Below are 27,360 nucleotides of genomic sequence, written 5' to 3' on the forward strand. Positions count from 1 at the left end.
GATTTCCCTAGTATAGCCATAGAAGAAATATACATGCGTTTATATCATCCCAAGAAACTAATGATTTCGGCCAAAGGGCAGTAGCCTAACTGTTACAAACCCCTTAGGGCAAAAGGGGGAGGAAGGAAATTTGACAACCCCTCTGTCCTAGGGCGGATTGGGGGTAGGGATGAAAAACTGCCTAACAGAATGAAGGATGCTCCGACCATACGATGTCTCAACACTAGATCTCTTCTAAAGGGAAAGGGCAGGGAAACATAGGCTAAGCATGAGCAATAACAAAATGCAGATATCCTGCAACAAACAACAAATTATTTAGTGGCTATACCAACTTAGAGCAAATTCAAAAATTGCACACAAGACAACCCACTAAATATGAAGAAATCCAAACCATATCCAAAAACTAGTACAGACATTCAAAAGGTTAAGCAACCTTTGATCAGAACAAGTAAAAGCTGAAAATGGAAGTAACTGCTCAAAAGCTGCCATCTCCGCCTTCTCTGCTACCATACCCGCCACTGAAGTTGCTACCGCCAAAACCTCGGTTGCCACTGGGTCTCTCAGTTGCGTACTTTACAGCGATACTCCGTCCATGAAGCTCCTGAAAAGACTCACATGTGAAAAACTATTATGATTATGTCACAGACATGTTACACATTTTCCAAGAACAATGCTGACCTGACCGTCCATGGCTGACAATGCTGAGCTGGCAGATTCACCGCTAGAGAAATTGACAAATCCAAAACCCCTCGATCTTCCTGAATCTCTGTCTGTTATTACCCTGGCTTCAAACCATTATAACATACAAAAGACGAAAATATTACCACAAAACATCTTTGAGAAGTAGCAACTCAATCGATATAATTTAAAATAAAATAAGCAAATCTGAAGATCAGGGGTTTCAGGGGAAAGAGTCGGTAACAAATAACAAAATCTATCGATCAAGTGTGCAGATCCCTGTTATCGAGTTTCACAATGTAATTTCTCCATTATTGCCACGGGTTTCCCACTGAACAATCAATTTGTGATCTTTTTCTTATTGTTATAAGCAACAATATTCTCAATGTAGGGACCAAAGTGGGTGCCAAGGAAACCCAGTCAGCAAAAGAAAGACGATTGGATTTCATTATGTGGTAGATATCGTTGTATCACTGAGAAGAAGTACACAACATAGATTATATTTTAAGAAAATAAATGGCCATACCATGACAAAAAAAATGAGCCATTGACAGTTAAAACTCACCTTCAACGACATCACCAAAGCTCGAGAACGCATCCTTAAGAGAGTGGTCATCCACTCCCCAGTCAAGACCTGAGGCATGGAACATCAGATAAGGGACACAATAGCAGAAATCAAGTTTACATCCAAAGCATTTTGTAATCTACATTGAACAATACCTGCTACAAAAAGTTTAGTTGAGGTTGCCATGCATCGAATAGAGTTAAGCATTGAAGCAGACCCATTTTGGGAAATACTCTGCTTCAAAAGATTTCCAACCTTGTTGCAGAAAGCCATGGTCAATTGTATAATGAATCAGCTTGTCCAAGAGGCTGCATCAACATAAAATCGTAAAAATCCACCAAGTCAAATGCTTTACTCCATAGTGGATGTCACCCTCACAATTATTGCAAATGAGGAAATGGGACCCTTGACACAATTGACCACTCCCAAAGAAAATCTTAATACAATAAACACAGAAATCAACAGAAGGTGCGCCACCTCCTCAAGACAAGAACCATGAACAGGAACCATGACCATCTACATAAAAAACAATGATAAGCAGAAATGGAACCAACAGATCCACCTTCAGCATATACAGACTGTGCTCAGGGGAAGAACACAAAAGTAAGAAACCCGTCAAACATCCAGAATTTGTTTCTCAGGGCATCACTAGGCTGCTAAACGAAAAACCCATCATATTCATCCTCCCAAACAGAACACGGCCAAGAAGCAGACAATCAAGTTCTCCGAGTTACAGGAACAATATCGGAGCGCGCTCTCTACCAAATACTCTCCTCTTCAATGCTAGTGAAAGTAAAACAGCCAGGTTTCTCGCGCCTCGCCGTTCACGTACCACTCCCGTACATATCATGCTACGTCCAATCAAAACACGGGAACCCCTCCTCAAATAACCCCAAACAAAACAGCAAGCAACGAGCGTATCCACAGTACTGAGCGAACCCAAAAGAGGAGTGACTAGACTCTCCCGAAACCATTTCTAATGCAAGACCCACCCAAACACGCAACAGCCACACACGGTGCGCAAGCAGCTCGACATTCAAGAACGAAAGAGGGAGAGAGCAGAAATCAGGATCAAGCGAGACGGCCTCACCTGAGAGATCAATTAGGGTTTAGGGCTTTAGCAGGAAGAAGAGCGCAGCCGAGCGCTCCATTTATACTTCCCCGGCGCTGCTTCCCAAAATATCTTCGAGCTCGGGATTTCATTTAAATTTCTTTTTCATTCCATTTTCATTTTCTTGGGGCTTTGGGGGTGAAGAGAAGGGGCGGTTTTTCACCGCGTCTGATGCTGATGTCTTGACACGTGGGTTCCTTCTATTGGTTCTGCGTTTTTTGCGTTGTGCGTGTGCAGGGATTGTTGCTACTAGGCGATCACTTCCCTCCTTAGGTCACAATTTATTTTCTACTTCATCTTTTACCCGCTCTTTTTTTGGTTTTCCGCTCTTTTTTTGGTTTTCTTCGTAACATCAAATATCTCAAATTTATACCAATATAACACATTTATCCTTCGTAGAAAATATATCAATGAACACTATTTAGAAAGCAAATAGTATTGACATAGTACCCACATAGCTTAAGTGTAATAAAAGTGATTGGCTAAAAAATCAACTAACACAATTTTGATGAGAGTAAATCTGTTACCTAGGTACAAGGTTGGCAATTTTTTATTTCACGAGAAAAATTTTATGGAAAATTTATGTCGTTAAAATTACCAAAAAGTCTTGAATCTATGTCCTAAATCTTCTTCTTTTTGCAAATTGAGTTATAAATCTTTTGCATCCATATCAACTTGGTCTATCCCGCCAATTTTGACTTAAAATCATTGACGTGGTGTGATCGGCCCTAACGTGTGTAATTTTAAATAATAATTTGGTGAAGTCTTGCCATGGATGGGCGACGCCAACTATCGCCATCACTAGGTGAGATCGGCATCGCCTAGCCTCACCAGTGGCGAGCGAGGAAGAGCGTCGCTAGTGGCCAGTGGGGCATGTTATGATGAATTTATGAGTTGTGCTAGAAAAGTTTCACATCAAAGAATTGATGTAGTGTTGAACAATTGATATATCATAATTGGTCGATAACTCATTGGCTTAATCTTTTGAGTGAAGGTAAATCCAATTGAATATTTTGGCGGGCTTGAACTTAGGCTCTCTCTTAGAGATCTCCACGAGTGAAGGTATCAAACTTGCATTGCGCGCTTCAAGCAAATAGTATCGGATTCAATGATTGATTGGTGAGCTTCCAATCTGTTCTAATGTTTCGTGAATATATCAAGAAAGATGTCTCATAATCGATATTTTTTTTGAGTGAAAAATTACTATCATGGTTAGTCCGGCAAAAAGAGACCATGGACAAGTTGATGTTGGTTGGTTGGTTGCGGTCATAGTGAGGATGCATTGCAATGACTAGGAGATTCAAGTTAGATAAGTTGATGTAGAAAGATACTTAAATTAAGGGGAGCAAATTTAGCACGAAAGCTCACACGTGAAGGGGAGATTGTTAGAATGATATGTGAGTTGTGTTAGAGAAGTCACATACCAAAAAATTGATATGGTGTTAAGCAGTTAATATATTTTAATTGATTCATAACTCATTGGATTAAGCTTTTGAGTGAAGATGAATCCAATTAAATATGTTGACGAGCTCGGACTTGAGCTCCCTCTTGACTATCTCTCCTGGTGAAGGTATTGGACTTATACTCTACCTTCCCAACGCAGCCGAGCCTCAATGACCGGCTCAAGGAAGAATGAAGGGAAAACAAAAGAAAGAAAGAGAGAGACAAGAAAAGAAATATAAAAAAAAGTATTGAAATATTACTTAAATTGTCCACATCAAGGATTGGAGTCCAAAATTGCCTAGATAGACCGAATTAGCACAAATGCAAAAACTTTAGCTCTCAATTGGCATAAAAAAAATTGACAAAAAAAAATTGGCAAAAAAAAAGTCTATGATTGAATCAAGACAGTTGCAATTGGTGCAAGACTTTTTTATAATTCTTCCGGTATATCATACTAGGCATAGTTTTGGATTTTTTATGTCAAGCACAAAAAATCAGAAAAAAATGTGTCGCGATGAATATAGTTTAGGGGTTTTGGTGATTTTTTTTTCCCGTATTTAATATCTTCTAATTCATAATATTTTCCTCAAATAAAATATAGGCACATGCCTGTTCAAATTGATTATCCTACACTCCTATAGAATTTACTTTCTTTTTGTGCCGCAAAACAAATGGTAAGATACCCTCCCAACGCGTTTCTCGGACTTAAGTGAGGGGCCCTTGCTGGCGGGGCTAGCCTCCCTCCAGGTATAGTCGCCGTCGGAAAGGGTCTTCGCCGCCCTTCGGGTGGTGGTGAGTTGACCCGATTACGATCGGCGGATCCTGGATTACCAAAAAAAAAAAAAAAAAACAAATGGTAAGATTGTCTCTCCTCTAGATTAGGATTGACGAACACAAACAGAAAAGGATCGAACCCCTTTTACTCGAAGAACTTTCCTTGAACACAAATACTCGTACTGCTATTTGTATGAATGACCTTGCACTCTTGAGAAAGTTAAACTCTATCCAAACCGTTCAAAGACTCAAGATTTGATTTTTCATTTTCGACATGAAACCAATGGTAATATCACCACTCGTTTAGATGAGGATTAAAAAGTACACACCAAGAAGGATTGAACTCATTTTGCTCAATGAACTTTCCTTGAATGGCGAATACCCATACTCTTGATTCATATGAATGCTTGAGAAAGCTAAACTCTAAAAAAAAATAAACTTCCCCCGAATATGCACACTCTAATTAATACGAACATAGCCCGTGATTTAATTTTCCTTTTTTTATGATGAAATACATGGTAAGATAATTGTGCCGGATTTTTTTTTTGGGTCGAAACATAAGTAATTCCATTCATTCAATGAAAAAGGACATACACAAATTGAGGTCGGGCTCCCGACACCAGCCCCCAATCTAGATTTCTGTTTTTCAAAGTCTCCCATTTTCTCCAATGAATGCCAGATTTTGCCGAGTTTTGCTTCCACCAGAAATTGACCATCTTTTGTTCTATAGCTTTGCACATTGACATAGAAATCTTGAAAATCGACATGGCATAGTTTGAAAGTACCTGGAGCACTGTTTTAATCAAGGTATCCTTTCTTGCTTTAGACTAGTTTTTGCTTTCACCTCTCTAACTTCATGTTAACTCTCGCTAGTATCCAAACAAATATTTGCTTCTTTGAATGGCTCCAGTGGGATAGAATCCCCCAAGTATTTCCCCGTTTTTTCGATGACAGGTACTCCCAATTTCGATGCCAAGTTCCTCTTCAAGAGAACCAGGCAACCTTTTGCTTAAAAATACCCCTGATTTGTTCAAATTTATGACCTAACTAGACGCAAGACACCATTGGTTCAAAATACTAGCTAAATTTTGACACTGTCACATAAACCCGTCAAAGAAAAAGATCACATCGTCCTTGAAGAGTCGGTGAGATGGAGAGGGCCAGTTAATGTTTGGACAATTGTGCTGGCTGGTCAGTAGGATCAGCACGCATACTACATACTTGTATAGTACCCGATCAAAAGAGAATCTGCAAAAGTCAACTGACCTAATTTGGAGAGACCATGGTATGATAGACAGATTTGAAGGTGGGGGAGTGATATGGTGCCACGTGCATGGACAATATACTCAACGCACATCACTCGCGTGCAGACCGCTGTTCTTGTGTGTCTTTCCAGTACCCAGAGATGGAGGACAACGTGGTCAAAGGTGCAAAAACCTTAATATTGATGGCGGATGACAGCGTTATGTTACACGGGGAGTATCGAAGAAGCAAACGACCGCGTAAGGATACGCAAAGATAGAGGGAGGGGGAGCGGAGACTCGTTTTGTTGGGGAGACGCCACTGAACCGGCCACAACGAGGAGTCTCCTCTTCCTTCTTTCTCGCTCTCTCCCGGAAACCATTTTGCAGAGTAGAAAACGCCGCATACGTTGCAAGGGAGAGTTCTTGACAGCCGAAGCAGCATCACCGGGACAGAGAACAAAGAACCAAGAAGCACACACTAAATATAACTAAAGCTCTGGAATACACTCTATTTGTTCCTTCTTCCTCTCTTTGGTTTTCTTTCAATCGGGTTCATCGTTCATACGCTTAACCGTATGTTTTTTTTTTATCTCCCTTAACCTTCTGTTTAAAGCAATGAGAAAATACAGATATCCTGCAACAAACAACAAATTATTTAGTAGCTATACGAACTTGGAACAAATTCGCAAATTGCGCACAAGACAACAACACATTAGCTATGAAGAAATCCAAACCACCAGATCCAAAAACTAGCACAGCTATTCAAATGTTAAGTAACCTTGATCAGAGCAAGTAAAAGCTGAAAATGGAAGTAACTGCTCAAAAGCCGCCATCTCCGTCAGCTCTGCTACCATAACCGCCACTAAAGTTGCCACCGCCTAAACCTCGGTTGCCACTGGGTCTCTCATTTGCATAGCTTACACGGATATTCCGTCCATGAAGCTCCTGAAAAGACTCATATGTGAGAAATCATAATGATTATGTAACAGACATGTTATACATTTTCTAAAAACAATGCTGACCTGACCGTCCATGGCTGACAATGCTGAGCTGGCAGATTCACCGCTGGAGAAATTGACAAATCCAAAACCCCTAGATCTTCCTGAATCTCTGTCTGTTATTACCCTGGCTGATGAAAAAAATTGAGAAGTAGCAACTCAATCAATCAAATTTAAAACAAAACAAGCAAATCTGAAGATCTGAAGTTCAGAGAGAAGAGGGGGAATAGAGGGTGAAGGGGAAAGAGTCGGTGAAGTGCACCATCTCTAGAACCCCGTCATCGAGTTCCACAATGTAATTTCTCATTTTATTGCCACCGTTTTCCCACAGTATAATCACTTGGTGCTAGTCTTTTTTTTTTTTCCCCTCATAATGAAACAATATGCTCAATATAGGACCAAAGTGGGTGCCAAGGAAACTAAGTCAGCAAAAGAAAGCCAATTAGAGGTTATCACGCTGGGAAGAAGTACACAGAATAGATTATCTGCTAAGATGATAAATTACCAAACCACGACGAAAAAGAGATCCATCAACAGTAAAACTCACCTTCAACCACGTCACCAAAGCTTGAGAACGCATCCTTAAGAGAGTGGTCATCCGTTCCATAAGAAAGACCTGAGGCATGGGATAGCAGATATTGGGAAGGATAGCACAAATCAAGTTTACATCCAAAGCATTTTGTAATCTACATTGAACAATACCTCCTACAAATAGCTTAGTTGAGGTCGCCATGCATCGAATAGAGTTAAGCATAGAAGCAGGCCCGTTTTGGGAAATACTCTGCTTCAAAAGATTTCCAACCTTGTTGCAGAAAGCCATTGTCAATTGTCTCCAAGAGGCTGCATCAACATCAAATCGTAAAAATGCACCAAGTCAAATGCTTTATTCAATAGTGGATGTCACTCCCATAATGATTACCGATGAGGACATGGGCCCTGGACACCATTGACCACACTCCCAAAGAAAATGGTAATACAACAAGTACAGAAATCAACAGAAGGTGCTGGACCTCCTCAAGACATGAACCACCAACAGGAAGCCCATGACCATCTACATAGAAAACATAAAACGCACAAATGGAACCAATATATCCACCTTCAGCATACACAGACTGTGCTCCAGCGGAAGAACACAAAGTAAGACACCCATCAAACATCTGGAATTCATTTCTCAGAGCATCACTCGGCTGCTAAACCAGAAACCCACCATATTCATCCTCCAAAACAGAACACGGCCCGAAAAGCACCCAACAAGAATAAGTTACATACGCGAACAATACCGGAGCGCGCTCTCACAAAAAAAAACTCTCCTATTCGATGCTAGTAAAAGTAAACCAGCTCGGTTTCTCGCAACCGAGAATCAACTAGTTTAGTTCTGATCAGAGTAGGCTCATGATAGGGAATAATCTAAACCTGGGAAAACAGCAAGGTTTCTTGCAACATCCACAGTGCTGAGCGAACCCCAAAAGAGGAACCCTAACAACTAGACTCTCCCGAAACCATTTCGAATGCAAGACCCACCCAAACACGCAACAACAGCCACACACGATGCGCACGACGAACAGCTTGACATTCGAGAACGAAAGAGAGAAGGGAGAAAGAAATCCAGGATCGAGCGAGACGGCCTCACCTGACAGAGGAATTAGGGTTTTAGCAGGAACGAGGAAGAAGAGCGCGGCTAACTGGCTGAGCGATTCCCTCCCGTCGCCGCTCAATTTATACTCCCTGCCTGGAACCGCTTCCCAAAATACCTTGGAGCTCGGCTTTCATTTTAATTTGAATTAATATCACGAAAAATTTTGACAAAAAAAATACTACGAGGTGCACCTATATTTCAAAATTATTTTTTTATCATAAAAATATTCAAATTAAAACACATATGATAAATTTATTTTAAATTATTTTTTAAATCACTAAAAATCTCAAATCGGTATATCTATAATAAATTTGCTCTAAATTAATTATTTTGACCACCAAAAACTTCAAACTAATACATATGTGATAGATTTACTCTTCGTTAATTTTTGTTAAATTGATTTAATAACACGAAAAACTTTAAATTAATACATCTATGACAAATAGAGGGTAAAAACCCCAAAACACGTATATTAAATAATTATCACGTGTCATTCAACTCAGCAATTTGATGAACGAATGGTAAATTTGTTATAGGTATATCAGTTTTAAGCAAATTTTAGATCTTGAATTTTCTGAAAATTTTGATCTTTACTGGTCATGAAACAACATTTTCGTTAATTTATGATTTTTAGTGATAAAAAATAATTTAAAATAAAATTATTATAAATGCATCGGTTTGATATTAAGTTATTAACCCTTTTAATTTCTCTCATTTTCATTTTCATTTTTCTGGGCTTTTGGATAAAAAAATAATAATAAATAAGATAAGGGGTTTTTGCCGCGTGTGGTCGTGCTTACGAAACAGCGCCTGCGGCCGCCGTAGGCGCGCGTCTGATCCTGATGTCTTGACACGTGGGCTTCTTCTACTTGCTCTGCGACTTTGCGTTGTGCGTGTGCAGAGATTGTTGCTAGTAGGCGATCATCACTTCCCTCCTCAGCCCACAATTTATTTTCTACTTTATCTTTTTACCCGCTCTCTTTATTTTCTTCGTCCCAGTAATTAGAGTTGAAAACGAGCCCAACCGAAACCATTCGGGCCTGAAATACGAATTGATTAGTCGGGGCTGGATTTCCGATTTCAACTCCTTTATTTCTCGAAAATAAATAATTTAAAAAATTATTTTTTAAAAAATACTATTACTTACAAAAATAAATAAATAAATAAATAATATTTTTATCATTCACGAAAATATTTAAATATAAATTATTGTGAATAATGAAAATATTTATGATTAATTAAATTATTGTCGGAAAGAAAATTGCTAACGAACAGCTTAAGTAGAACCGAAGTCTTGCTTGAACATTTATTCTCAAAATATATAACAAAGCCAATCATTTCGTTCACGCCGTCAAAATTTCGGTACTTTCATTTTTAATATTCTCTGATGATTTATGAAGGCTCTGATGATTTATGAAGGCCTTCATATGTTTTATCGAGCTTTGTGATTATTTCATAAAGAGTTGTCATGTTCATAACCCAAAAAAAAAGTACATTTAGCTAAGACAATCGCTAAAGGACCGAACTGGTTAGTCTTAAGTAGAGTTGTCATTTTGCATGAAAATTCATGTTTCAAAACTATAAAATAGTCGATTATCTTGTTCGTGTCTCGACTTGACCTCGCGCTGCGCTTTACCGCAACGCCAATAATCATATTTGGCACCATTTTAGCTCTATCCTCATTCCTCATCCCCTCTTGCTATTATCAATTTATATAAGGTGCGTTTATTCAGCGAAAAATAAATAATTATAAAAATATTATTCTAAAAATTAAGACTTATATCACATGCAAAAATGCATGAATAGAAAATATTTTCATCGTCCACAAAAGTGTTTAGATATATATTGATGTCAATAATGAGAATATTTTTTGTTGACTAATTATTTCGAGCGATACGAGCGATTGATTCTTAATTTTTTCTTAAATCATTTATTTTTCACGAAACAAACAGGGCCTTAATGCCTTCTAATTCACAACATTTTCCCTGAAAGGAAAACATATGTTTACCGGTGTCCAAATGGATTTATCCTACGCTCCTCTAGAATTTGCTTTCCCATTTTGACAAGAGAAGTGGTAAAAACATCACTCTTTTGTCGAGGATTGACAAATACCCGGCGAGAACATTGAACTCCTTCTAGTTGATGAACTTTCCCTGAATGCGAATGACAATGTATACTCCGATTAATATCAATGACACTGTCCTCTCGAAAAAAGGATAATTGCTTACCAAAAAAAAAAAAAAACTAAATCTGTTTCATTTCGGTTCAAAACTTTTTAACTATGTTAATTGAGTCCCGATCATTCTCGTTTTTTTTCAATTGAGTCCAACCGGCCAATTTTAACTGGAAATCGTTGACTTAGACGCCAACTATCTTACGTGGACAATTTTTAAAAATCGAATCTTTTCTTTTTCATATTTTCCTTTTATTGTGTTTTCATCCATTTCTTTTAACCTGTGACCACGACCCCTCACCGGTCATAGTAAAAAATGAAAGGAGAAAATAAAATAAAATAAATTTAAAAAACTATGAACATATTAATAACAATTCTCCGCATGAGTGCCTATCGTGCTACTTAGGATTGCCAGCGTCTACCTTAGCGATTTTTGCCCAAAATTGATCGAATAGAATTCGTTGACAAAACATGAAAATGTTTACGACTCAACCAGCACAATGAATGTTTAAGACTAAATTGGCACATGTATAATAAGTTTATGACATTTTTTGTAATTTTCTCTCTTGAGAAATCTAAGCTCTATCCAAAACAGTCGAAGACTCGAGATTTGATTTTTTATTTTTATTTTTGTTAGCATGAAACCAATAGTAAGATCACCACTTCTTTAGTTGGGGATTGACGAAAACACACCAAGAAGGATTGAACTCCTTTTACTTGGTGAACTCCCCTCGAATGCAAACACACATATTATTCACATCGATGACCTTGCATTCTTTAGAAAGCTTAGGGTGAGCCCACGGGTCAGTCCAGGTTCTAGGTTTTCACGTAGAACTTGAAACCTACTATGGAGCCTCTTTCCCAAATTTTTTTAACCCAAAACCTACTATACATACTTTAGAACCCGGAATCAGCTTGTCATGGGTTCCGTGGTCGGTTCCAATGTATACATAGGTTCCATCTATAATCTTAATTGAATGATTACGATAAATCATCACTTTTAATGACCATCATTTGTTGCTACAATCAATCGACCAATTCATATTTAGACACACGCCAAATATGAAATATTAGTAAAGTGAAAGTTTCAGTCATGGATATTGCCGGAAATATAAGCTCAAAGTGGTGATTACATATTACACATTCATCAATGGACGCCGTGGAATACCATAAAATCGCGCGAAGACATGTAATATGAAAAACACAAAGACTTATTCGAGCTTCCAAGTACTTGAAACTTGGAACTTGCGCGTCGGAATCAATTCCCTATTTTTTGAACATGAAACCTATCGGATTCTACCTTGGAACCATGTTTACCCCTCGAGAAAGCTAGACTCTCTAATGAACATTCAAAGACTCGAGATTTGATTTTTCTTTTACGACATGAAACAAACGGCAAGATCATCGCTCCTTCGGATAAGGATTGATGAATACATACCGAAAATGATTGAACTCCTTTTACTTGATGAACTATCCTCGAATGCAAACATACATTGTGATTCGTATCGATGACTTTGCACTCTCGAGAAAGCTAAACTCTATTAAAAACATTCAAATTTTGATTTTTCCTTTTTGATACGAAACCAATGTTTTTTTTGTCAAAAAAAAAATATATATACGTATCGAGAAGGACGAGGATTAACAAATACACACCAAGAAGGATTGAAGTCCTTTTACTTGATGAACTTTCATCGAATGGAGAATACACATGCCTCGACTCGCACGAATGACCTTGCACTCTTAAGAAGCTACACTCTATCCGAAGCATTCAAAGGCTCGAGATTTGATTTTCCTATTTCCACTCGAAACTAAAGACAAGGTCACCATTCGTTTGGACGAGGATTGACAAATACGCACCGAGGGGGCTCGGACTCCTTTTACTCGACGAACTTTCCTCGAATGCGAATACGCATACTCCGATTTATACGAATAGCCTTCCACTCTTGAGAAAGCCAACCTCCGTCGAAAGCATTCAAAGACTCGAGATTTAATTTTCCCTTTTCGACGATGAAATAAATGGTAGGATAATTGATGCGGTTGAGTGAGAATTGTCAAGTACACCGAGAAAGAGAATAAATATACGAATTCAAATTGAATAGGGTGTGTTCTTAAATGCCCACCGTGACCGGCATATAGCAAAAGATCAAAGAGGGAAAAATCTGCAAAAGTTAATCCGACCTAATCTGGAGAGATCATCATACAATGGACAGATTTGAAGGTGGGGGGTGTGATCTGGTGCCACGTGTATGGACAGATATGGGCAGTGGTAGGCTGGGGTGGCGCCACCTGGCGGGGCACCACTTGTGGGAAAGTCGGGGAAGGGAGCCAACCCACATGCGGCTTTAGGCAAATGGCTGCTCACTCTCCAGCACTTCTTCCCCTGTATTGGGGAACCTCGTTAGCTCACTCGCACTCGTAGAGCGTGGGCTTCACGCTCTATGGCTAGTTTTCCCGTCCCCAGAATTAAGTCTAATTTTCTTTTTCATCAGAAGTACTTTTCTATTTTCCCGTCAAAATACGAAAGGCTATGTAAATTTCAAAAACTTATAACAGTATATATGTGAATCTACTAATAAACATTTTTTATATTGTGAAAGTTTAAAATGTTTCGGATGACAAAAAAAGAAGAAGTAAAAGCTCGTTTACCATGAAATTTAGACTTAACTCAAAAGTAAACTATGCGTCAAATATTTCAAGCAAACTTAAATATTTCAAGCAAACTTAAACGCATGTATAAATTTAGCTTGATGGGTTTCGTTTTCCTTTTTTTTTTTTTTAAATTTATTCATAAAAGCCAAGCACTATTTCGAATGAAAAAAGCTAAAATCGAAAATTTATGCAATTTTTTAAATCATTATCATCACCAACATCGCATTTATTTCAAACTAGTTGGGGTTGACGGTCGACGTACTAAAAAATAAATAAAATAAAACCAATACCGATTGAGAAAAAAGAAATAATTATATAAAAATCAACATCACCTTTATGCAATTTTTTTAGATAATCGGTTGAAATCACTTAAAGCGATGTACACTCTTATGACATCGATTTTACTAGGTGCTATCAATCTAAAATATTTTATGTAACCAAAAAAGAGACTTTAAATCACGAGTAAAATTAAACATCACTGAAACATCATTTGAACTACTCGATCGCAACAAGTTCTTTTGAAACAAAAGACAAAAGTCGCAACAAGTTCTCAATGAAGCGGGAAAAGAGTATCCAATAGAAGTGTGCCCCACTTCACTATTTTCGAAGGAAAGAGAAGGCGGTTAAATGACTCAAGATTTTTTTCATAAATTATTTTAACTATCCGCATCGCGATATCATATCGCCTACCTTCAGTTAACTCTCGGATTTAGTATATTATTAACGAGCGGCATTATGATATCGGTTAAGTCACAAAGCGTTCACCGAAAAGGACTAAGACGTAATTATGACTTCTTCTTCTCCTCAACGGTCATCGTTCTGGCATCGCCACCGCCCCTCGAGGGAAGACACAAAGTTACTATTTTCCGTGGAAACAAATAATCGAAACTGCACCTCTCCTCCTTGCGGGACAATGCCATTTTCATCCATCGACCAGGAAAAGAGAGCAGTCTCCCGAGAGTTCAATTTCTTTTTTTTTTTTTTGGCGTCGCGGAAATTGGGTTCGCGTCCGGTTCAAGCTCTCTTTCCTGTCTTCGATTTCAAATCCATTTTTGGATTTTAGAATCCGAAATGGACCATCCATTGAAAAAAAAAAAAGATTTCTCCAAAGACAAGACGATATTTTTCTTGATCCCTGACCGAATGGAATTTTCTTCCTGGCTCATGCTTTTGATGGACAAGGTTACAATGGTAACGAGCTATCAGTCGCACGGAGGCTTTGATGTTATTGTTTTTCCAGTACCAAAAGAGACGGAGGAGGCGAACATGGTCAAAGGCGCACAAACCTTAAATATGTATTATTATTACATGGGAGTATCGAAGGAGCAAACGACGGCGTCAGTGTGCGCGAGAGGGAGGGAGGGAGGGGGGGAGCGGAGACTCGATTCGCTGGGGAGACGACACTGAACGCCCACAACGAGGAGGTCTCTCTCTCTCTCTACTCACATATTTATAGCTCTGTCTCTCTCTCTCTCTCCGCTCGCTCGCGACTCGCATTCATTCCTTCGCGTGTAACTTCCGAACTCAGCCCGCACACCCGCATAAAACCTTCTCCTCCCTCCTCTCTGTCTCCCTCTCCCTGAAACCAATTTACAGAGGGGAAAACGTCTGCGAGGGAGAGTTCTTGACAGCCGAAGCAGCATCATCGCGGCACGGGGAGAGAGAATAAAGAACCGAGAAACCCACACACTGACTAAAGCTCTTGTATATACTCTTTATCGTCCCTTCTTCCTCTTCTTTTTCTCTTGTTCTTTCAATCGGGTTCGTCGTTCGGAGAGATCTTGTCCCTCTACTGCGCAATCACTGTGTAGTGGGCGAGGTAGTGACCTGAAACCCCCCCACATCATTCTCCCTCCGCTCCCAATCAAATTTCGCTCATTTATGCGCGAATTTGCTCCGAATCGAGCTTCCTCCCTTTTGCTTTTTGATCGCCGTTCGTGCGCAGTGCGATTCTCAAAAGGAGGTGAATAAAAAAGGGGGATGATAAAAAGATTGGAGAATGAATACAATCCGCTTTACCGCTGTTCTCTTGATAACGAATTGGGCAAACGGCAAAAAAAACATTTTTTTTTTTTTTTGGGTGATTTGGATTGTGGTAGGTTTTAGTTTTTTCAGTGTTCTTCGGGTGCTCAGTGAGATGTTTTTGCTGCGTGTTGCTAGGGTTTGCGGATCCTTATCGGAATCTCCATCAGTCGGAAGGTCCCTCGGGCGACTTAGGGTTTTGATCACGGGGCGGTTTGAGAGACGTAGTACGGTAATCGCACCTGCAACGAAATGGGTGCGAGCTTCTTCTTTATCCACAGCGATTGGCATTTCGAGCTGGGCAGCACTGTGGGAGGGTCTCTCAGAACTTGAGATTGCTTAGAGCGGTGGTCGACGGGCATTGGGTTTTGATGGGAATGGAAGAGGATTGCACCTACAGAGTGGCGTAGGCGGTGGAAGAAGCAGCTCAAGAATTCAACTTTTGTTCTTTTTGGGGAAAATTAGGGTTTTTGGCGTTTTCCCTTTTCGGGAGCTTTGATCCCCCACCGGTGGATTACTTGGTTTTGGTGACCAGGGGAGAGAGGCGATTCCTTTTTCAGGAGATCAGGTTGTCCACGAGCCTCATTGGATCTCCAGAGGCCGTTTGACTTCTATTGGAACAATATTCCGGAGGTAATTCCATAAGTGAGCTCTCGCGCCAGTGTTTTCACCTGACAAGCCGGGGTATCAGCCTTTGAGTTTGAATTGGTTGCTGGTCTAATCTGCTCAAACTCGTTACTTTCGGGTGACAGGAGCCCTCATATTGCCGGTTGTTTATACCTGTGGCTGCTGGAGTGTCTGTGAAGCTCATGGCGGAAAATTGACTTCACATTACAAGGATATGGTCCATGAAAGAGCATCACCACCAGCTCATTCCCTGGGGTGGCTTTACTAGAAAGTAAATCCCGAGTTTTTTGTTTCTGGAATAGCTGGCATTTTGCGCCTTCGGGTATTGCGCAATGTCTCGCTGCTTTCCTTTTCCTCCGCCAGGCTACGAAAGGAAGGCTAGAGCAGATGATGTTGACTTACTAAAGAAGGTTAATATGTTCTCTTTTTTGTTGGTCACGTTTCATATTTGGCATAGCATGCATGTTGGTTATGTAGCTGGATTCCTCTTGCCGTGCTTTGCGCTTGTAATAGTATTTTTAACTTGAAAAAACTAGCTAGAGCATCTGAGTTTTCTTGCTGCCTTTGCTTCTAACTGAAGAAGCAAATGGCTTTCGATTATGATGGTTGCGCGGAATTCAGAAATACTATGCCAACAAGAACTCATACTCTCAACTCCATGTTAGTCTATAGGAAAAAGTAAGGTGGTTTTGCTTGTCGAGGAGAGGAGATGATGGGAGTATTAGAGTTTGGATCAAGAGGGCTTCCATTGGTTTCCACTTCATATAGGTAGATGGGTAGGTTCAAGTCATTTATCACTTGGTCTGGTCACCTTGTCACCTTTGTTCCCAGGGCGTGAGACTCTTCTTTATTCGCTATGAGATTGTAGTTTCGCCTTTTCTTTAGTAAGATGTATAGTTCTTGCTAAGTACGATGTTCGGTGGTATATGCCTAATTTACTAAGCTCGCATTACCTCAGAGATGAATTTTCTGTTGATGCTTGTAAAGAAATGTAACTGGTGGAGATCAGAAAAGACCTTTTATATTTACGCTTACCCAGCCGTTATATTATCGCGATTGAGGCAGTATACATCCCAGAGACATCGCTGACTGTGAATTCCAAGAAATCAGTTTCAAAACTCATATGAAAGGATATGATAGATTAGTTCTAGTTGATCTGATGGTTATGTGCTATATACTAAAAATGTGACGGGGTGATAGAGGAGGATCAAGATTAACCTACATAGTGTTCGGATCTGGTCAATAAGTCGAATACATTTCATACTGTGTAATTGGCAAGGTCCGATATGCTAGAAGTTTTGTTTTCTAGTTTATCATGACATGACACTGCGTTTCAATTCGCTGAAATGTCAATATCAACTTTATATTAATCTCTTGGAGTACAGCTAGTAGGTTATGTTTCATAATGGAGAACTCTGCCCATTGCCAACGGAACATTACCATTCAATACGTAGAACCTCCTAAGGTTGTTAAGAGTTGGTAGGTTCAGTTATGTCCTCCTTTAGAAGAATGTGGGAAATCTTCCTTATATGAGGTCTCTACTTTTGGCATAATAAACTTCTCATCCAATTCAAGTGGACGGCTAATTAGTCATTGCGTGGTAGTGCAAATAGAAAAAAACTGAGGCAAGCTGAAAGTTTCGGGAGTTGAATATGGTTATTCTAAGGGAAATTGATTTCGGACTGCTTCATCATTCCTCATTTTTTCCTTTTCCATATTGTTTGCTTTTGTAGATTCCACTGGGATGGAAGGTAGTTGTTTATATGAAGGTAGAAGGACTTAGGAGGGATTTCGGAAATTTGGATTTCAGACTTCCTTTTTAAGCAAGTGGTATAGAGATTGGTTGAGTTACCTCTTAGGGGCATTAAGACCATTATGGATCCCTAGACTTACTAAAGGTATATAGGTTTTAAAATAGGACTGAATAAGGAGTTAGCAATCTTTCCTACGCTATATTTCACATCTCTCCCTGTCGATGACTATATAGTACAACAGAGTTAATCGGATTTCATATGTAGAATCATATGTTGTTTTGCTAATAGTCTTGCTTGGTCTTCGTTTAATTGTAGTGAAATTTCTATGAGCATTATTTCTGTCCGTTCTTTGTTGTTAAACAGGGATAACCAATTCTTTTACTGCTGAAACTTATGTTTGAGTTGATGACAAAACGAGGTGGGCATGATAGTCAAGTCTTTTGAATCACTGTCTATTTGTTTAGAGAAAACGTAGCAGCACGAGATTTTTGTTTTTTTTTTTTTTGGGTCAGATAGCAGCACGAGATTCACAGAGCTGATTTCTCATCATAAAAACATGAAGATCAATGAAGCTGATTCTACCTGGGTGGTATGTGCACAGGCAGTTTCGTGAGTTTAGTAAGACCAAGTGATCTAGGTCATGATCTGCATAACTGCACTGAGAAATCCATTTCTGCATGAGGCTCAATTGTGGCAATCTTAAAGGAGGCTAATTTTTGTCGATCATGTATGGCTCCTAATTTGGATTGAGCCTGTTCGGTTTTGATTGGCATGACTGATTGATAGCATTTATTAGTTTCAAATACCATGCTTATAGATTTTTTATTTTCCTCGCTTGGCCAAATTTATAGTTTTGTAATTAGCTATGGTACGAAGTACCTCTGTTTATTCACCTTTATACTTATGTTAGTAAATGGTGTGAACTTATTTCTTAGGTCAATGTCCATTAGCTGTAGGGACAGAGATGCGTTTTCTAATTGCCCTGCATCTTGTTCTTGCCAATTATCATTATGTGATCTTTTGTTTATAGCAGGAGTACACTTGACTTGCTTAGAATGTGGTTGTCTCAACAAATCATCAACCCGATTGTCTACTTTTCTATCGTTTTTCTTGAATGTGGTGTGATTTACTTTTTTTGTGAGCCGTCATTCTTGAATTTGATTGTCTCAATTGGCGAATTTTGAATTTTGACATGACGACATGGAGAAGACTAGTTTGCTGTGGTTTTCTTGATAAGAACACTCCATTAGGATTTTGGCCTAAAACTTTTGATGCTTACTCCTTTCTGTTTTTGTAGGATTGTTTTGATGCCCTTAAGTTGTTACCATCTACGAAATGTGCTTTGTGCTTAACAAAAACAATAGCACCTAACCTTCTCAATCACCGAGTCTGTTAATTGCTGACTGTTTAATGAAAGTGCTTTTTTGGCATTGCCTCGCGATATCTGATACTGTGTAATTCGTACTTGCCATAATAGGTCTATGACATTTCATTTTCAAAACAAACACCTACAATTGGTATTAGAATGTAAGGGTGGGACTTACTCTAGACATGACGGGACTTCCAAAATAGGGCTATCATTTTTGGGTATCTAGCAAGGAAATTAGTCCATAAACGGGCTGTACTGAACTCTTGGCACCACAGAGACCAGCAATTTGGGCATTCATAAGTTTCGTCATACTGTAGCCAAGCAGAGTTTTTCAAATTCTCCTGCTCTTTGATTTGTAAGAGACTTTTCCTGGCATGGTAAGACTGACTCTGATAGATCCATGTGATTTCTGTACTAAGAGTTTTATTAAATTTATTTCCCTTGTGATCCGTTTGAAAATTAGAAAGCTGTTCATTTCAGTAGAGAGGAATTCGGGATTGCCCTGATTGAGAAAGAAAAATTCTTTAATAGTGTGCTTGGTTTGCAGAGGGTTTTAGCGCTAATGATAAGCACGGCATATTATTGGGTTTAAGTTTCTATATATCATTTATTTGGGAATTCTAGCCGGTCTTGCAGAATCTGGTTGGCCTTTTGTTGCGGTGGACATTTATTTTAATGTTGCAAGTCTGTACTTAATTTTCTAGAATTTGAATTGTAGGAACAATTCATTGGCAGTGTCCATTTTGACTGACTTTCCTTATTTGCATCTAAAAGCCAATCTTGTGCATCGGCCCAGAAAAAGTATTGTGATGACCTGACTAATTTTTAATGAATGGTTCTTAATTTAGTTGAGAAAAAAGGAAATGCTTCTTCTTGACTCCGTCTGATATTATGCCAGTACACCTTATCTGTTAGATTGTGAGGATTTATCATTTTAAGATGCTTCTATCAGCTGAAAAGGCATGCATATCACTGAAAGATATTGAGATGTTATTGATGATATCCACTGCAACTTTATCTTGGCATTGTTTTCTGAAGGTGTTGATTTTGTTATGTTGAATGTGTGCATGATTGGTATACTGTATATATGTTAACTGTGATTCGGCTAATTATGTCTTCCTGTACTCTTAATCTAGTACAACATAAGTTTTTTTGTGGTTGATTTGGTTTGTCAAAATGTGCCTGATCTTCCTTGCAACTTTGGATGCGACCAATAGCAGATGTTTTAGCATCTGTATAGGATGATAAAACTTATCATTGCTTGCATGATGCGTCATCCTTGATTGAATTTAGTGTCAACAGTTTTTATTTTGTGGCTATATACTGTTCTTTAATACCATTCATGTGGATACTTTTAATGGGGGTAGTGGATTTTCTTATCTATTTTAGTTGGGACGAGGCCCTTAGTTAACACCTTTTACTGGTTCTGCGGACGTTGATGTTCACTCTAGCCTGCTGTTTTACCATAATATGTAGGAGAAGCATCGAGAGAAGAAGCGTAAGAAGGAGAAGAAAGACAAAGAGAAGCGGGAGGATAAAGAGAAAAGGGAGAAAGATCGAAGTGAAGGGAAGCATAGGGACAAGAAAGACAAAAAGGAAAGGCACAAAGATAAAAAGAAGGATAAGGAGGATAGGGAAAGGGATAAAGAGAAAAATGGTGCCGCAGATCAGAGGAGGCTATCAGGACAGGCTGATGGTAATGACAAGGAGAAAAATTCCGATAAGGATAGACTATCTTGGCACTCCGGAGGGCCCTCAGGCGAGAAAACAATTCAGGATGCTGAGAAGGATAAAAAGAAAAACCATACCTTGTATGATAAAGGAGGTGCAGCGCAGCTTGCATCTTATAGTGCAGAGAAGATATCTCAGAAGAATCAGAACAGCCATTTCATTGAGAATTCCAATGATTCCAAGTTAGTGCAGGAGCTAGGCAAGAGGGTGAGAGATGGTGCAGGATTAGGGAGTCAGTCGGTTGAGAAGTTTACGGGTGTAGACCGGAAAAAGGATGGGGGAATGGCAGAAGCAACGATTGCAGAAACTGGTTCTTTGCCTGACAGTAAGGAGAAAATCCATCAAAGGAAAGGGGGTGACCGAAAGTTGGGTGAGCGTGGAATCAAGGATGAGAGAAAATTCAGTGGAAATTCGGTGGTTCTAAACACTGGTGGATCTATTCAGACGGTACCCAGGCCAGTGGAGAAAATTGTTGACAGGAGGATGGAAGGGAAAGAGAAGATCAAGGAAAAGGAAGGTGACAATAGGGGGTGGGACAAGCGCAGTATTGTGGATATGCCCCAGATCAAAAGCCAAGGGAAGGACAAAGACAGGGACAGAGAGAAAAAGAAGGAGGACAAGGTGAAAAAGAGCGACGGCAGAAAGGATGAACCCGAAAAAATTAGAGAAAGCAAAAAGGATAATGCTGATGCTATCCCTACCCCTAATGTTATTGCACAACCTCTGGAGAACACAAACAAGGTTACTCTTACTGGGGTAAATCTGAAGAAAAGAAAGGACTTAGAAGCAAATGGGTTTTTACATGGTAAGAATTGAAGGACTTCTACCCTCCTTTGAATCATGTAGGTGCTACCAAATCACTAATAAGTTGTTGCTTCTCGCACCTGGAATTCATGTGGGTTCTGCGGACTGATTGAATGCTTTCTGAAATTGAATATCTTTGTACTATTTGTTCCTGGGATTGTGTCACTTAATATTCAGTATTTGTACGACTGATTGTCAGGTGGGACACTTGCACCAACATATTGACCTAACACCGACTGACTGTTGCTTTTGTATCTTTGTACAGAAAAAGAAGCCAAGTTGCACAAGTTGCCAAGACCTACATCCACCTCTGATTATTTGACGGAGAATGGAACGGTTTTGGACCCTTCCCCCGAGTTTTTATGGGATGGGTGGGATTCCCCAGATGCTCTTAAAGCAGAGAGCAAGGAGAACAAAGTAAACGGTATTCTTGATACCAAACCAGATCCCTTCTCCACAATTCATCCCTTACCGGAAAAATCTCTAGAAGATCTATTAGCTGAAGCAGCTGCCAGATCACCCCATCCCAATTCGAAGTATTTAGATGAATTAATGGCTGTTCCGAAATTGGAGGAATTGTCGGAGTTGGAGCGTGATGAAGATTGGCTGTTTGCAAGCCGTCAACAAAAACCAAAGAAGGAAGAGGGAGGATCTTCTAAGGTAGAAGAGGAGACACCCAGGATTTGGGACAAAGCCATCTACTTGGAGTCTGCAGATATTGTCGCTCTTCCTTACGTGGTTCCTTTCTAATTGGCATGAGATGTAAATTATGGTTCACAATCCTGATTGTGGAGGCACTCTTCAGGACCAGAATTTGCGAGGTAATTTTCTAGAAACTGGCTGTGGAGATGGATCTTCTGATTTTCCTGTGGGATTTATCTCCAACCACATTCTGCAGATCTGTGCCTTTCAAGGTATATTCAAGGCCCCGGCAGCCATGACATTCTGCAGATTGATTGTTTGCGGTACCGGGCATTTGGGGGCACTTTCCGTACTTCTTGAAGGAACGACTAATTCATTCAATGTGGGGACTTCTATAGGAGCTAATTTTGCTCAGAAAAGAGAGATGGCATTACCTTTGGGCATTCGATTCGCTTACAGGTTGGAGATGTTCTTAGTTGAGATGTTAGAGAAGCTAGAGCTTGTGGTCTTTGCAACTCCACCACAATTTTGGTTTGTAACATAGAAACTGTTTATTTACAGATGTAAGATAGAAGGGAAATGATAAGGAAGAAGCGCAATTCATTCATTTAGTAGGCTTCTCATTCTTTCAGATAAACTCCGGACTCATTACTGTAGTTGGTCATTTAAGAGCTTCAGTATATAATGGGCCCTTTGAAATGATTTCTGAGTGGCATCTCTGTTCCAGTGCTAGGCGTCTTTTTCCATCAATGTTTTCTTTTGTACACAAGATCATCCTTATTACTCTCAGAGTGTGATGGCATAACGGGCAATGTAAATTCACAGATTTGCTCTGATACAGACTCGCACAGTTTAGCAGGAACTGGTTTTTCATCTGGTGCTAAGTTCTCTTTGCTGAAGCTGTGAAAGTTCTTTCACCTTCTGCAATTTCCATTGGGAACTCTGAATCCCAGCTACACGAACGGCTCTATTAGTGTTTCAAAGCTGCAAGTAGTCTACTGATATTACTAGCGAAAGCTCATTTGATGCTCTATTGAGAGTTTGTAGACGGATTTCGAATCGTTGTCGGAGAGCTAAAAGCAGATTTTTGAACTTTCGACACTACAATGTTGTAGTTACTTCACATGCGCCTCCCATTGAGATTGAATTAGCTTCCCTAGATCTGATCCTCAAAACACTATTAAACTTGGCACTGCTATGTGCTCTGTGAAAATCACCTAATCTTCAGTGAACGAATTAGGAAAGAGGAAACCACCCAAGAGAGATTGAATAGACAGAAGAAGTCTCAGACCTTGTTTAACTTCTGTTCTACATCAATTCGGCTCCATGAATATTGTATTAATACAAGAGTTTTAACGTTTCTAAAGCCAACGCTCGGTCATTCAGCCAGTCTCTCAAGAGTTGGAAAAATGGAACCAGTCATGAGTACACATTTCCTTCGCACTAATTAAGGTTTCGGCACTTGCGGTTGGGAATGTTCGTTTGAGCCATTGTCGCTGCCCGTTTTGAGCAAACCTGTCACCGCTGCACCATTGCGTATGGAGCCAAAGTCATCATATGGCGGGTACATAAGCAGAACGAACGTCACAAATGAATGGGGATTTCCTTAGATCGAAAAGCGATCGGCAAATTCGAACTTGTCACCAAGGGGGCTCCAAACTGTATTAGGAGCAAGCCTCGTTCTATTATGGCAATCGCTTCGGTGGTAATGTCAATCTTTTTCGCAAATCAAACATATAATCTAAGGAAGACATAAATAAATCTCTTTGGATTGGAGAGAATTACCAAAAAAATCTTAAATCTATTACAAGTGTGCCAATTTTTTGTCCTAAACATTTGCCGACCAGAGATGAAGGCCGGCTTGGTTGGCCTCTGATTCAAAACCAGTGTAACCACTAGCGAGCTTGAATTGGTCTCTATTGCAGATCTTCTTCACTAGTCGCTCTCGACACTCTCGACAATTGCGAAGATCGCGAGTACATTAACTGAAATCCTGCGGGCGACGGCCATTGTCTCTCTTCTTTTCTTTAGTTTGCTTCTCAAATTCGTCGAGCCAGAATTATAAAGAGGTGTAGATTCTATTGGTTTCTCCATCACCTCATGTCCTTATGCTATTTAAATGCATTCCTTAGCCTCGTTGCATGTCATGGTCATCTTATGCTTCTGGAAGTGATCAATCGTCACTGTCCTTGACGCAACAAAGATCTTCTCCCTAGAAGTAAGACTAATGGAAATTCGAACTGTGTACCGAATCCTCCTGTTTTGGGATAATTATCCAAAAAATCCCAAACTTAGTGTATTTTTATCAATTCAGTCTTAAACCTTTCAAATTGGCCAATTCGGTCTTAAATATTTTCACGCTTTGCCAATTAAATCCATCTAGCTAATTTTGATTGGAAATTGCTGACATGGACGCCGGCCAATGCCGATGTGGGCAATTCTTGTTAATATCTTAATGTTTTTCAAATTTTTTTATTTAATTTGATTTTTTCCTTTTCTTTAGTATTTTGTACATATTTGGCCTGGAAGGGCTAGTGACCCTTGCCGGCCATGGACAAGAGCCTCCGGGCCCAAATCCGGGCGACGGCCGCGACGCCCTCGATGGTGGGCGGCGATGGTCGACCGATTATCTCTCCGGCCAGAGATGTTAAAAAAAAGAAAAGAAAAAAGGGAAAAAAAATTCACAAAATTAAAATATTAATAAAAAATTATCCATATCGGCGTCTACCGTGTCATGTAAGATAGTCGGCGTCCACGTCGGTGACTTCTGGTGAAAAATTGACCCGATAGAACCAATTGACAAAACGTCAAAAGGTCTATGACTCAATTGACAAAATTAAAAGGTTTATGACCGAATTGGCAAAAGTGCAACGGGTTTGGGACTTTTTGGACAATTTTCTCATTTCATTTGGCACATGCTACGTGATAAAGGTTGCTTCGCCATCTTGTTGCGTAAAAAACCGTAAATTTATTTTACAACGATCGATTCAGTCTTAAACTTTTTAAATGACCAATTTAATCCTAAACCTTTTGACATTTTTTCATTGTAGTCCTCTTGACCAAAATTAGTCAGAAATTGCTCACGGGCAGCCGACCATTTTACAAATGCAAAAAAGTTTAAGACTGAATTGGCTTTGGGAAAAAGTACTTGGCGGCGGCGAAGCTGTTGTTTCACATTTAGCTTGATTTTGCCATCACATTTGAGACTTTTCTTGTATATAATGGTAACAATTATGAACATATAGTTGCTATAGTGCACTTGGAGATTTGAGCCAATTATAAAATGACACACGTCATATACACTTACTGTCGTTGTCCAATCAGATTTCGGACATGTGTAGCGAGCTATCAAATTGTTTAGATGGGTAAATATCGGCCGATCCAAAAGACGATCCGAATGATTAGTTTGAATAGTGCTACGTAAAAACGGAACAATTTAGATAGAAGCTATTTCGACCCGTTCAAGCCTTATTTGATCCACTGCTTTAATGGGCAGTATCTTCTCCGATTCAAAGCTTTTTGCATACCCGAGCGCACGATAATTGGCGCAAGTTAACTCGAGCACGGCTTCTATCGTGCGGCGAAACATGTAACTCCGCTTTGGTCCATGTCATGCCAATAATTTGTGGCGAAAATCTTTGCCACCTTCTTCACTTATAGAGAAGCGAGTTTGGGCGCAACATGGTCTTGCCGTGTAAATCGCAGGGTGCGCTTGTTTGATTGGAAGAATTTCCTGTAAATTAGTTTTTTGGACTTTAACGCGTTTAGTTTTTCCGAATACGATTGGTTAGCGAAAAATCATTTATGGTCAATGAAAATATGCATGCATAATATTTGAAAAATGAATTTCCTAACCTGAAAAAGGAAAAATTGTTTCTTTATCATGTAATTTTCTCAAAAGCAGACGCTGGTAAATAGAGTTTGGTTTCATTTACTGAAAACTTCTGAACTTGTTGGGCGACGTCATGCCCAAAAAGCCCGAATCGAAATCGGATAGAATTGGGTAAGAGTTTGCACCAATGAAGCCCAAATCGGCCGAGAATAATGGGCCCAGCAATAAGTTGGGCCGCAATACGTTCTGCCAAAGCCCGACCCTTGTTTGGCCCACATACTCGGGCCGGGACCCAATACGTCGCCCAACCTTTATCCAAACCCGCCCGTTTACCTCTCGGGCTTAGGGTTGGCCCGGCCCGCCCGACGATAACGCGGAAGGCAAGGAAGTAGCAAAGAGAAGTGGGTTTCCATAAACCCTGTCTCTGTGTCTCTGAGTTAAAACCTCTGGAAGCTCTCCCTCCACACCGCCTTGTCTCCCGCGATTGTAGAGGATTCGCCGGCGCGCCGCCTCTCCGGAGAAGAACACCCCCGAGGACGGTTCAGCAATGGCGACTTCGTCCGATGCTCAGGCCGTCAAGTCTCTCAACAAGTCGCCCGGTCGTAGGCGCTTCGTCGTAAGTCCTCGGACATCCTCGATTTCTCAGCGGCCGAAGCTCGTGCTTCTTCTAGCTCTGGGAGTTTGCGAGATTTCTCCGTTGTTAGTTGTTACTGGTCTTGATTTCGGGAAGTCGTGAGGATGGATAGCGTGAGCCGATGAGCGCGCGAATCTTCTCCTCCATATGCACTCGCGTAGGCAATTAGCATGCTGTATTACTGTGGTGTCCCATAAGTTGCCCTCTAGAGTAGAATTGGTTGTGCCAGGTGAATTGCCTTATCGTGGTCACGGCACTTTCAGAATTATGTCTCGAGTTTATCTTTTCGTTTGTCTGCTTGCGTATTAGTACGTGGATGTTGATTAATCCGCTACGTTTTCTTGTGGATAGTTCAAAACGTTCTCCCAGAGGTTGGAGGAAATTGAGATCGATGTCTACAAAAGCCTCGACAAAGTTAAGTCCGAGCCAACTGAGGGATCATCTTTTTTCAGGGATTGCCTCATAGAATGGAGGGTATGCAACTGTCACATTCTTTCCTTCTTTCCTATAATCTTTTGGGTGTCTTCCGATTGTGTGAATTCATTACTGAAATTATCAGGAATCAATGTTTAGAAGTATGGAGCAGTTGCAAAATAGCAATTTTTTTTTTTAGGGTCTTGAGGGACCTGATATTTTCCTTTGGCCTCAGGAGATGTTCTTATGTCCTCTGAGGT

The 27,360-nt window shown here is 39.9% G+C and overlaps 4 protein-coding genes and 1 long non-coding RNA gene across 9 annotated transcripts in view; 3 read left to right on the top strand and 2 right to left on the bottom strand.

The window, feature by feature from the left end:
- Nucleotides 1-290: 290 nt before the first annotated feature.
- LOC115743256 (glycine-rich RNA-binding protein 2, mitochondrial-like) lies at nucleotides 291-2,442 on the bottom strand. 2 transcript variants are annotated; one of them, XM_030677975.2, is made up of 5 exons: nucleotides 2,334-2,442; nucleotides 1,399-1,551; nucleotides 1,244-1,312; nucleotides 679-785; nucleotides 291-601 (listed from the first exon to the last, which is right to left on the bottom strand). In XM_030677975.2, the coding sequence occupies exons 2-5, from the start codon at nucleotides 1,514-1,516 to the stop codon at nucleotides 476-478; spliced, it is 420 nt and encodes a 139-aa protein (XP_030533835.1). In that variant the 5' UTR covers nucleotides 1,517-1,551; nucleotides 2,334-2,442; the 3' UTR covers nucleotides 291-475. The 2 variants fall into 2 exon arrangements, with proteins under 2 accessions (XP_030533835.1, XP_048130506.1); XM_048274549.1 differs by having other exon boundaries at nucleotides 2,236-2,371.
- Nucleotides 1,558-8,067, top strand: LOC115743258. Its single transcript, XR_004015665.2, has 2 exons — nucleotides 1,558-1,846; nucleotides 7,956-8,067. It is a non-coding gene; the product is annotated as an uncharacterized LOC115743258 (long non-coding RNA).
- LOC115743255 (glycine-rich RNA-binding protein 2, mitochondrial-like) lies at nucleotides 6,408-8,585 on the bottom strand. 2 transcript variants are annotated; one of them, XM_048274541.1, is made up of 6 exons: nucleotides 8,444-8,585; nucleotides 7,516-7,653; nucleotides 7,361-7,429; nucleotides 6,838-6,944; nucleotides 6,594-6,760; nucleotides 6,408-6,449 (listed from the first exon to the last, which is right to left on the bottom strand). In XM_048274541.1, exons 2-5 carry the CDS (start codon nucleotides 7,631-7,633, stop codon nucleotides 6,635-6,637), a joined length of 420 nt encoding a protein of 139 aa, XP_048130498.1. In that variant the 5' UTR covers nucleotides 7,634-7,653; nucleotides 8,444-8,585; the 3' UTR covers nucleotides 6,408-6,449; nucleotides 6,594-6,634. The 2 variants fall into 2 exon arrangements, with proteins under 2 accessions (XP_048130498.1, XP_030533834.1); XM_030677974.2 differs by lacking the exon at nucleotides 6,408-6,449 and having other exon boundaries at nucleotides 6,451-6,760.
- Nucleotides 8,586-14,727: 6,142 nt separating this feature from the next.
- LOC115743269 (small subunit processome component 20 homolog) overlaps nucleotides 14,728-27,360 on the top strand; it is a 36,265-nt gene continuing 23,632 nt past the window's right edge. Inside the window, exons 1-3 of the mRNA XM_030677996.2 lie at nucleotides 14,728-14,748; nucleotides 26,530-26,668; nucleotides 27,038-27,160. Coding sequence (XP_030533856.1) covers nucleotides 26,600-26,668; nucleotides 27,038-27,160 — 192 coding nt within the window. The 5' untranslated portion in view covers nucleotides 14,728-14,748; nucleotides 26,530-26,599. The remainder of the gene's footprint in view (nucleotides 14,749-26,529; nucleotides 26,669-27,037; nucleotides 27,161-27,360) is intronic.
- On the top strand, nucleotides 14,757-22,827 carry LOC115743254 (myb-like protein X). 3 transcript variants are annotated; one of them, XR_004015663.2, is made up of 5 exons: nucleotides 14,757-15,090; nucleotides 15,432-16,330; nucleotides 20,520-21,579; nucleotides 21,844-22,399; nucleotides 22,477-22,827. XR_004015663.2 is itself a non-coding variant. In XM_030677973.2 (4 exons), the coding sequence occupies exons 2-4, from the start codon at nucleotides 16,253-16,255 to the stop codon at nucleotides 22,326-22,328; spliced, it is 1,623 nt and encodes a 540-aa protein (XP_030533833.1). In that variant the 5' UTR covers nucleotides 14,757-15,090; nucleotides 15,432-16,252; the 3' UTR covers nucleotides 22,329-22,827. The 3 variants fall into 3 exon arrangements, 1 of the variants encoding a protein (XP_030533833.1); XR_004015664.2 differs by having other exon boundaries at nucleotides 14,757-14,975; XM_030677973.2 differs by having other exon boundaries at nucleotides 21,844-22,827.

The sequence above is a fragment of the Rhodamnia argentea genome, chromosome 1, assembly GCF_020921035.1.
Source record: "Rhodamnia argentea isolate NSW1041297 chromosome 1, ASM2092103v1, whole genome shotgun sequence".
NCBI lineage: Eukaryota > Viridiplantae > Streptophyta > Magnoliopsida > Myrtales > Myrtaceae > Rhodamnia > Rhodamnia argentea.

Excerpts from the sequence above, each read along its gene's own strand:
- LOC115743256 (XM_030677975.2), bottom strand. The coding sequence starts at position 1,516 with ATGGCTTTCTGCAACAAGGTTGGAAATCTTTTGAAGCAGAGTATTTCC. Across the intron at positions 1,313-1,398 it reads AACTAAACTTTTTGTAGCAG|GTCTTGACTGGGGAGTGGAT; the intron begins GTATTGTTCAAT and ends TCCATGCCTCAG. Across the intron at positions 602-678 it reads TGTCAGCCATGGACGGTCAG|GAGCTTCATGGACGGAGTAT; the intron begins GTCAGCATTGTT and ends GAGTCTTTTCAG.
- LOC115743255 (XM_048274541.1), bottom strand. The coding sequence starts at position 7,633 with ATGGCTTTCTGCAACAAGGTTGGAAATCTTTTGAAGCAGAGTATTTCC. Across the intron at positions 7,430-7,515 it reads AACTAAGCTATTTGTAGGAG|GTCTTTCTTATGGAACGGAT; the intron begins GTATTGTTCAAT and ends CCCATGCCTCAG. Across the intron at positions 6,761-6,837 it reads TGTCAGCCATGGACGGTCAG|GAGCTTCATGGACGGAATAT; the intron begins GTCAGCATTGTT and ends GAGTCTTTTCAG.
- LOC115743254 (XM_030677973.2), top strand. The coding sequence starts at position 16,253 with ATGTCTCGCTGCTTTCCTTTTCCTCCGCCAGGCTACGAAAGGAAGGCT. Across the intron at positions 16,331-20,519 it reads ATGTTGACTTACTAAAGAAG|GAGAAGCATCGAGAGAAGAA; the intron begins GTTAATATGTTC and ends CATAATATGTAG. Across the intron at positions 21,580-21,843 it reads AGCAAATGGGTTTTTACATG|AAAAAGAAGCCAAGTTGCAC; the intron begins GTAAGAATTGAA and ends ATCTTTGTACAG.